The sequence below is a fragment of the Solanum pennellii genome, chromosome 11 (genome assembly GCF_001406875.1).
Source record: "Solanum pennellii chromosome 11, SPENNV200".
Classification (NCBI taxonomy): domain Eukaryota; kingdom Viridiplantae; phylum Streptophyta; class Magnoliopsida; order Solanales; family Solanaceae; genus Solanum; species Solanum pennellii.
Genome location: NC_028647.1, coordinates 5,105,673 through 5,116,361, shown reverse-complemented (window position 1 = coordinate 5,116,361; position 10,689 = coordinate 5,105,673). Strand labels below are relative to the sequence as shown.

At 28.0% G+C, this 10,689-nt stretch overlaps 2 protein-coding genes across 2 annotated transcripts in view; one reads left to right on the top strand and one right to left on the bottom strand.

The window, feature by feature from the left end:
• Positions 1-1,738, top strand: part of LOC107004557 (isoleucine--tRNA ligase, cytoplasmic) — a 17,540-nt gene extending 15,802 nt beyond the window's left edge. The window contains exons 24-27 of the mRNA XM_015202799.2: positions 603-668; positions 842-953; positions 1,033-1,124; positions 1,453-1,738. Coding sequence (XP_015058285.1) covers positions 603-668; positions 842-953; positions 1,033-1,124; positions 1,453-1,557 — 375 coding nt within the window. The 3' untranslated portion in view covers positions 1,558-1,738. The remainder of the gene's footprint in view (positions 1-602; positions 669-841; positions 954-1,032; positions 1,125-1,452) is intronic.
• An 873-nt stretch (positions 1,739-2,611) lies between these two features.
• Positions 2,612-4,944, bottom strand: LOC107003276 (early nodulin-like protein 1). The gene is made up of 2 exons (XM_015201580.2): positions 4,637-4,944; positions 2,612-3,087 (listed from the first exon to the last, which is right to left on the bottom strand). The coding sequence occupies exons 1-2, from the start codon at positions 4,806-4,808 to the stop codon at positions 2,741-2,743; spliced, it is 519 nt and encodes a 172-aa protein (XP_015057066.1). The 5' UTR covers positions 4,809-4,944; the 3' UTR covers positions 2,612-2,740.
• Between the last annotated feature and the right edge of the window lie 5,745 nt (positions 4,945-10,689).

The window sequence follows — 10,689 nt, the reverse complement described above, 5'->3', positions numbered from 1 at the left end:
GGGGGGTTGCCGGAAGAGTTTGACATGGATTGAGCATAGAGGAGGGTGGTGGGAAAAGAACTTCTGAATGTAAAAGGTAGGAGAATTGGAAGTTCATTGAAAGAGGGTCTGGTGTTTGATGCAGGATGAGAACAAAGATGATTTTTTTTGGGGGGGATTGGGAGACATTAATGAAGAGACTAAAAACTTAATATCATATGCTCGAACTATACTAATGTTTTTGTGAGATTGAAATGGTTTTTCTCCAGAGAGCGAAGTTCAAGGGGGATGACAATAATTAATCCTGGAGCCCAAAGGGGCTTTAATCACTTACTGCCAAAAAAGATAATCATGTAACTCGATGTTCTTCAGGAAACAGCTTCTGTTGATTTTGAATCTGATTATCGAATCTTGGGTTTATCTTATATATTGAGCTTAGTCAGGCCATATTCCCACTTTATCTTTTTCTTTTCACTTGAATTTCTTATCTACTTTTTAGTAGCTTAGTGCACCTTCACTCTTTAAAAGCTAGTGCATGCTTGCTTCTATTGCCAAAACCGAACTTGTTTGTGTGTCTTTGTTTGTCCACCCGTTCCATTTTAATAAATAATTTGGCGTTACAGGAGTCATATATTAAAGACGCCATTGGATCTCCTTTGCTTCCAGCTGAACTGATCCCATCACATGCGGTAAGTTCTGAAGCCTTATCCTTGTTATGTTAGTAGGTCTTAGCGAGTTGTCTGAGTGTTAATATTCAGAGCTAGTTGCTCACTTGAATCATCTCTCATGGTCAGAATGGAGTTTATTAAAAAATATTTCTATAGTTTCTTGTACACCGATTAACAAGTTCTGTAAGTTGCAGATAACTATTGATGAAGAGAGTTTCCATGGAATCTCAAACTTGTCCTTTGTGATCACCTTAGCAAGACCAAGTCTAGTGTTCAATGCAGATGCCATCACTGCTTTATACGGAGGTCGAATTGAGATTCCTGTTTCTGAAATTTCAGTTATTCCGAGGTGGTTTTCTGTTTCTAAACCATCTTCATCCTGCAGGAAACACACAGTATTCTCAAGGCTTACGAACTTACCTCCTGATGAGGGATCATCATAACCTCAAATCGGAGTTTCAACAAGGAAAGGGAAAGGTTTGTACTACAAAACCTTTATAATGCTGAGTTCTATGACCATCTTGTCTAAAAGTGTAGATGGTCAACAAAATTCGACTTGGTTATCACATCACTCTCTCAATTACTTCATTATACTCCTCGCGTATGAGCCTGAATCCTCTCTGTTATTTGGATGGCCGTGAAAATTTAACTCGGAACATCTTGCCTGCACCAATACTCTGTTAAATTGTGAAACTTTTAAGATGAGATGGTCGTACAATTCAACACACAAGTCTTCTAAACTGTACTCGCGTTGTCCATAGCTAACGATATGATTCTTGACACCTTTATCGTGTGAACCTTGCAGATAACTGTCAAGTGCATTGAAAATCAGCCTCCAGTCGAGGTGATTCTGGGAAAACATGTCTTCTTGAGTGTTGGAGATCATTTCTTGAATAGTAAATCGCAGTGACATTCCGCCAATATAATTTTTCGTCATAGAGAGATGGTTACGTACAATTTGCGCTAATTATTGTGTATTTGCCCCCATTCAGCACATTTATATTGTAATTGTTATTTGGACATTTTTTTCACCAGGATTAATGTATACATGGAATAATTTTGATAAATCAAATGTTTTTTGGTTGACATTATCAAAGTTTTTCATTTACAGTCGATTGTTCAATCAGAAAATATTATATGTAGTTATATCATTTAATTATGGTTGTCACATAGATTACATTTTCTTGTATCAAATTGCGCAAATAAAATACGGGAATTGCATAATGGTTCTTGAAAAAATAAGTAATATGGTAAAGGTCTGAATTTGCACACGTATTATTTGAAATTGTTTAATTTGTACCTATACGTTAAAGTCCATGAATTTTTGAGAATATGATCGATTGAAATTTGTTAGTTGAATCATCTACGATGACCTAGTGAACGATATTCATAATTTTCAAGATTTACTTCTCTTTTTTTAAAAAACATTTAGTGGTAACAAAATTGTAATTTTCAAGATTTACTTCTCTTTTTTAAAAAAACATTTAGAGGTAACAAAATTGAAAATTCGTATATTAGTCTAGATTTTTAGAAATATGAATGACATGATTATTTCTGCCACATATTTTTTGAAAATGTTTGAATTGACCTAATGAATGGTACCCATAATTTTTACATGACCCACACTACCTTTTTAGCATTTATTTAGTCACAAATTTAGGATTTTCTTAGTTTTTGATATGTATTAGTCCATGAATTATTGGAAAATAACTAGTCAATTTTTTTGACTAACCGCAATCAACTAGTGAACGATACTCATAATCTCTACGGGATTCACAATACTTCTTACCATTTAGGAGTTATAAAATAGAAATTCAAGATTTTCTCAATTTTTTGTGTGTTAATATGATTATTGAAAATATGACTAATCAAAATTATTTTTTATCGATATTTGGAAACTCCCTTTTGAATAACTCATACATCTAAATAACAAAATTCATTTCTTTGAATAAGGCAACAATATATTATGCCAAAACAAAGACAATATATCAATATCATAATTCAAAATTAAGATATTTAATAGTAGTTCAAAATAAAGTGGTAGATTATCCTACTTAATAGAGTTTAGACAAACCCATAATTGCTATTTTCATCTAAAGGCCCAATAAACAGATTGATAATCCAACAATCAAAATGTATGAAAGCCCATTTAAGTTTGTTGAAGCAGAAGGTACTGTAGGCCCATCAGCTACAGCCATTGATCCAACATTATTTTGGGCCATAATTTGCTCTTTGGGCTGAATTTTCACAGGTATTTTCAGCCCATTTTTGCAACTCTCCGTGTTTCCGCTAACAAAGTAGCGGATTCCTTCTCCTTCGAGAGAGATCGTATCTAAACCATCCGTGTACATCTTGATCGGGTTCGATAGATCACACGATGTAAAATCTTCCTCGTTTCTCAGCTCCACTAAACTCTCCTGAGTTGTAGAGTAGGTGAACCCTACTCGTATAATATATGCAAAATTGTTAGTAACATTTTCTTGGCTTGGGATAACGATGATGTTTAAGTCAATTTACTATCACTTCAGCAATTCTATCAGGTATTACTATATCTTGTGTAAGCATAATTTATTTCTATCAAACAAGACTTAAACAAATGAACCAAAAAACATCTCGAAGTTAAATCCTAACAACATGAAATTTATAAGTTTCTAAAACGATCTCAAGGAAATAAACGATAATAATTTAAATTAGAGTCAAATATCAGTAGTTATGTAACATTAAAGACTATGCTACTTGTTTACCTAACCTATTAAGGCATAGATAAAGGAAAAGAGAATCTTTTGTCATACAAAATCTTAAAGGTTTATTAATATTTATCTCATTTAATGTCTGACTGCCAAAATAACATATAATCAAATCTAAATGAACTTTTGAAATAAAATCAAATCTCTCGATAATTACGTTTCTTGTTCAAACTTTTATAATTGTGGCAAAATAAATATCGATTTCATAATAAAAAGTTTATCTGTTATAGTAAAATGTTATTAGAGAAATTATTTGTTATATAAAAACCCTCTAAATCTATAAGTAATACAAAAGTCATTGAGAGTACTTAATTACCTCTTCTAAAACAAAATAATGAAGTCATAATTTTTATTAAAAAAAATCAAATAAAGAAGTTAAAATTAAAAAAATAAAAAGAATTCGATATCTATTGTATATAAATAAATTAACTATAATTTTTCGACGAATAGTGTTCGAATTAATCATGGAAATGTGTGGTAATTTTTTTTTAATAATAGAAATGTTTACACATAACCAAAGCATGGGCCAATTTTCCTAATTTGTCTCTTTACTTTTTTGAGACTCACGAGTATTGTCCTTGTAATAATAACTATTATTATTCCAAGTACAAGAACGAAATTTATTTTATTTTTTCACTTGATTTTGAATTTTTTATTTGTATTCTTTATTAAAAAAAAATAAATCAAAATATCAGAATTTTTATATATAAAACTTAGATCAAAGAATATTTAAATGCTCAAGTATTTTTATGTGACATAAACTAACACTTCCCGATATCTAAAATTTAATTTATTACTTAGACGATGATTTACAACCATATAAATATTTAATAATTTATTTAAATTACTTATATTACTTTATTTTCCAAGTTATTAATCTCACTTTCTAGATACATAAAAATATAGTTATTGCTTAATTTATATAAATATAAATAGTAATTTTTTTATATAATCGTGATATCAGAATTGATATTCATGAATCTTCACTAATTTCACGAGATATTTATTACTTTCCACTAGCAACGCAACAAATATCAAATAACTCTATTTATTAAACCACTCACACACATAGATGCAAACCTATAAACTAATAATATTAGAGGCGACTTTTTCAAATCTTATTAATACGAGATATTTTTTTTATCGAATCAAAATTTTTTTTAATCAAAACTCATGAACTAACACATACGAAAATATTGAATTAAAAGACAGAGACAAGAAAAGGAGAATGAAGAAGCTCACAAATTTTATCACCAACTCTAAAAACTCTTTGAGAGTACCAAGAAGTAATATCAGTAGATGGGTCCCACCCTCTATCTTCTCCGACCACATGATGCACCGGAGCTCCGGCCACCACCGCCGTCGCCACCGCCGTGAAAACAATGGCCACCACTAGAAAAATCCTAGCACCCATTTTGGCTAAAAAAAAGGAAAAAGAGATAATAGTATTAATACTAAGCTTCAAAGAAAAGCAAAGGCAAAAGCTTTAAGGAGCTTTTTTTCTCCCACTCTCACAAGAAAGAGAGAGATATATGTAGTACTATTTTTAGTTGGGGTGGGGAGGGTGTGGTGGGCTTTGGAATATAACATTTAACATGAGGATTTTTCCCTCTAGAAGGGGTGGGGTGGGGTGGGGTGAGTGGTTAATCGAGGCGAGAGTCGGATATATGATTTAATAATTTTTAATAATATCGACTTATATTTGATTCTCTCTTCGATTATGATTTAAAATTTTATGAATTAGTTGTGTAATAAGTTCAAGTTATGATTGATTTTATTTTATTAAAATGATTTAGAATTTCTAAAAATACTTTATTTAGAGTTTAAATGAACTCACATGTTATATTGTACATCCACACTCTTTGGAATTTGAACTCATTTTTAAATAAGGTGGGGAGTAAATGAAAAGTTGATAAGATTAAGCGTTGTTTGGATTTGTTTAAAAAAAGTATTAATTTTTAAGTTAAATTGAAATAATTTTTAAGTTAAAAAATAAATAGTAGGGAAAAATTTATTTTTTATTTTTAATTTATTTTAAGTCATTTTAAATTTATTATAAGTCATTCTTGACCTTGTCAAACACTTCTCAACTTATTCAAAAGTTATTTTTTATATTGTCAAATACTTCTAGAAATAAAAAAACGAATTTATAAGTAAATTTGACTAATTTTTAAATCAATCCAAACACCCTCTAACTTTAACTTAATATTTTAAAACTCAACTAATTATATTAAGAGAAAAAAAGTATTAATTCTAAAATTTTAGTGTTTATCGAGTAATCTAAGAAGTAAATAAGATTTCTTCATTCGTAAAAAATGTTTTTAAGTTAAGACTAGAAATGAATAGTTAATTCATGAACATCACTTTCACCTCGAAGAGGTTAAAAATATGTTTCTCTAACAACTTAAACTTTTAAATAAATTGGTCATATGTTCAAAGATAATAACCAAAGCATTCGAATATCTCCGTTAATCCAAATTAAAAAACTCTCTCCGTATAAAAAAGAATGACCCTATTTCCTTTTTAGTCTGTTTAAAAAAGAATGACCCCTTTCCTTTTTTTATAACACTTTAACTTTGACTTTTCACATGACATGTTTAAGAGCACAAGATTAAAGGATGTTTTGATACATTTGACATAATTTTAATTTAGAATCACAAGATTAAAAAATCTTCTTTTTTATTTTTAAATTGTTTCAAATTAAATTAGGTCATCCTTTTTAAAACAGATATAGTAAACAAAAGTCCACATGCTTAGGGTAGGTGGGGTTTCGTGGTAGTTTTCTAAGAAATAGGACATGCTACTATTTTTTTTTTTTTGAGAAAGATAAAGTAACCATTTAAGTTGTTAATTTTAACTTTGTAACTGTTCTATTATCCCACTAAACAATTATGAATCGGTATTATTATATCATTTTTTTATGAGCCCCAAATTCTAAAAAACAAGTGTATTCACACACTAATCAATACATGACACGTGTTAATTTAATTAAAAATATATTTTCTTTTTTATTTTAAGTTTTTTTTTTCTCTCTCTTACTTTTTGGATTTTAATTTTGATTTATTTTAAATTTCATTTTATCTTCCACCTTTCTCCATTTTCTTTTTTTTTTCTTCACCTCCCACCCCTCATGTCAAATTGAATCTCACTCCCATTTTTTTTCTTTTCTTTTTTTTTCCAGTCTAATTTTATTCATAATATTATTTATACTTTACTAAATTATTGATAACAAAATTAATTATTTTTCTAAATAATTTAAAATTTGAAAGTATCATCAATTACTCATTTTCATATAAATCCAAAATTAGAATCATAATTTTAAAAGAATAAATTAATTTTTGAAAATTGAAAGAACTTAATTGAAATCGGATAAAACAAAAACAATATGATACTCCCTAATCATCTCATTAATTTAGCTCATTTTCATATAATTTCAAAACTAGAAAGGATAATTTTTAAATAATCATAATTCTCCGAAATATGAAAAAGTTTAATTGAAATTTGGATTAAAAAAACTAAATTACACCTATTAATCATCTTGAAATCTAATGTGCTTATCAAATTGTTCGAATGTAATAAAATGTTTAGATATAGTTTTAAATTAAAGAGATAGTTAAGCTAATAGTAGTAATAAGGGGAGATGAAATTGTGATAAAAAGTGACATTTAAAGTGATGATCTTCAGTTAAGATGAAAATGATTTTTTGAAGAAGAAGGAAGAAAGAAAAAGAAAAAAATAATAAGGAGAAAAAGTTAAAATAATAAGAAAAACAAGAAAATGTATTTTATAGCAAAATACTTGCAAAAATAAAATTATATTCATTTTTTTTTGTTCACGCTCTTTAAGAGAGTGCATACACTTTCCATGCCAGGTGGACAATAAATGATGTTATAATATCAATTCAAAATTGTTTAAGGGGGTAATAAGACGCTTGCATAATTTAAGTATCTTTTTGAAAATTCGGAACAACTTCAAGTGTCACTTTATGTCTTTTCTCTTTTCTTCTTCTTTTTTTTTTAAAAAGATGTACAAATTAAGTGTGATTATAATTAAATTAAGAGTGTAATTCAATTCCTTTTCATCTTCTCGTCTTTTTTAATCAATCAGCCAAAAAAAAATATATACATCTTGTCTTTTTTAATCAATCAGCCAAAATATATATTATACAATTTGACACGCACCTTCTTTTATTAGTTACCTTTTGTTTCAACTACTCACTATTAGTGAAAGTTATTTTCGTTATATGAGAATATAATTTATTGATGAATATATGTGAGTGTAATTGTGTTTATTGCTTTGATTTTTTTTCTAAATCATTTTTGTGATTAAAAAATTGATAATAGAGTATTTCTCGAATAAAAGATATTTTAGACTTCTTTATATTATGTCAATATTTAAATAAAGACTATTGATTACTCTTTCTTTTTTTATTTTTACGTGACAATGAGTGATGTACATTTTAACGGTGTATATTTTTAAGTATTTTATTTTGTGGTTTAAGCAAAGAATTAAGAAAATAGATAGTACTCTCTCCGTTCCTTTCAGTACAGTAAAAATATATTTTAGCGGCATTTTATATTGATATTAATAAAAAGTGCTAAAGTCTTTACCGACATTGGTTAAGTGTCATTAGAATCAATGTCGCTAAAGGCTTAGGTACATATACAAAGAGTGACAATTGCCGCTAAAAATACATATTTAACGGTAATTAAAAATTAATTATCGCTAATGATATTTTTTGTTGTAGTGTTTTTACTTGTCTCCTTTTTTTAATAGATTTTTAAATTTCTTGTCTATTTTAACAAATCAAGAAAGGACAATTTTTTTACCTATCACTCCCTCCGCCCGGTTTTGTTTGTCATGATTTTATTTTTAGAGTCAAACTATAAGAACTTTGACTAATATTTTAAGATGCATTTTTTCATCATATTAATATGCAAAAAAATTTAATTTATAGTACTTTTCATAAAGTTTTAGAATATCTAATTATTTTATTTAAACTATCGAATTAATATGATCTAATTTACCTTTAAAAATTAGTCAAATTGACTTTCGATAAGCGCAACATGACAAACATTTCTGGACGGGGAGAGTATAACCCTTAATTAAATGACTAATTCCTTTGAAAATGTACGACTTTTCTCCACTTCATAATTAATAGGGGTAAAATGGTATACTAATTACGTCATTAATTATCTTCTTAGTATGCGTGTCAATTCAAAAGTGGATAAGTAAAATAAGACGGAGAAAGTAAACGAAAGGTCCCAATTCAAGAAGGTTCTAATATCATGTCTGGTTCAATAATTATTTCGACAAATTTTCCATCTCGATGAGCGATGAAAAAATAATAGTATTATTTTTATACAAAAAATTATAAAAAAAAATTAGTGAATATATTTCCTACGATATATCTTTTCGTAATTCAATGAGAAATGAAATAGAAAAATCATGTTATATATTTTTAAAAAATCATTAATATGCATTTTTTATGATCCTGATTGTGTTTTTATATGATTTTGAATAATTATTCTCTTCTTCTTCTGAATTAACTTTTTAGGTTAAGTTATAAGATTTTATTTTCTTTTGTATGTTAACAAAGTCAAAGCCGTTAATACTAAATGTTTCATATTGGTTAGTAAAATAAATTGTCCAAACAACAAGAAATAGAGGAATAATCGGTCACAACTTCAAATCTTGGAAATATCTTAGGTAAGAAAAGTAACGTATAATAGATTTTTGTGATTTAATTTTTTTTTGACCTCTGCACAGAGTGAAAGCTTTAATGCATCGATCTATCTTTTAAAAAGTTCATATCGATATATATCATTTTTCAAAAGATTTTCTTGGTGAACAAAATATGATAGTATCATCTTCTTGAGGCAACTTAAAAGTAACTTTCTTCTTCAATTTCCCACTTTGTGTTCTATTCATCAACCTTTCTTCTTCTTCTTCTTCACCAATAATATTAATCTCCTCAATTCTTCTAACTCTTTCTGAAAAACTAATTCTTGGAGTACCAAACAAGTCCTTATTCATCATAGCTTCTGGTGATGAAAAGCTAATTCTTGGTGTATAAAAATTGGAATTATTCACTTCATGACATGGTGAAGATACATAAATCCTTTTATTAGTAGTTTTAGGGTTATTTATGTAATTTGGTGAATCCAAAAAACATTGGTGCAAAGATTTTTCTTGATGAAGAAGAGTACTAGTATTATTTTTACTATTTGGTTGACGAATTTCTGAATATGTTTGGTTGAGACAACAAAGATTTGAACCCATGAGATAATTTGCTTCATCCGTTTAGTGTCGTACAGGGAATAATCGTCTTGTTGCTGATAGATACGAATATGTAATTTCGAAGTTAAAGTATCCTACTTTCACGTAATTCACAGGCTCAACGAACCATAAAAATAGAATACAAAATAAATAAATAAATTACAAATTGTCATATGGTGGATATTTAGGGTGAGAAATGAGGTGAATTTGATTTTGGAGAGGTGTTTATAAAGTTTTTTAAAAGCGGAGGGACCTAAGAGAAGTTTTTGTTTTTATTTTTTTCCTTGTTGGCTTAGTTATTGTCATAGTTTAATTTGGTGTTATCATAAGAAGATAGTGATTGATATCGTAATTTACTGATCTGATTAATTAATTAATGTGTGAATTAAGTAATATGTGTCATTTTAATATTTAATTGTGATTAAATTACACAAGTTTTATATAAATATCGAATATGAATAAGTATCTCTCCTTCGATCAAGATTCTGATTCGGAATCTTAATTTGTGATGATATCTATAAACAAGAAAATTCTCTAGAATATATCACCTCATAAATTGGAATATACAAGTTGTGACTAATATATCTACATTAACCACTAGTTAAATGAATTTGTGAAAATCGAATATAGCTTAAATAATAAGGTGAAAGATGGTTACATAATGCAATTCGTATTATTGATAATCTTTATCAAGTCTGAATGATTATTTACTTGTCCATATTTTTTCTTTTAGATATTCCTATTTACTTGTTCATTTTGACAAATCAAGAAAGGATTAAAAAAAAAATTTCTTATTGTACCCTCATTTAAACTTTTTGAAAATTTCTAAGTTTTAATTCATCCTTTTTGAAATTATATGTAATAAGGGTAGAATTGTAACTTCACTATGTTACTAATTGTTATCTTAATATGTGTGCCTTTTCTGAAGTGGACAACTAAATAGGGACAGAAAGAGTACTAAAATTAGAGAGTTGATCTGGTGTTTTCGTTGGAGCTTCTCATTTTGTTTTGTAAAA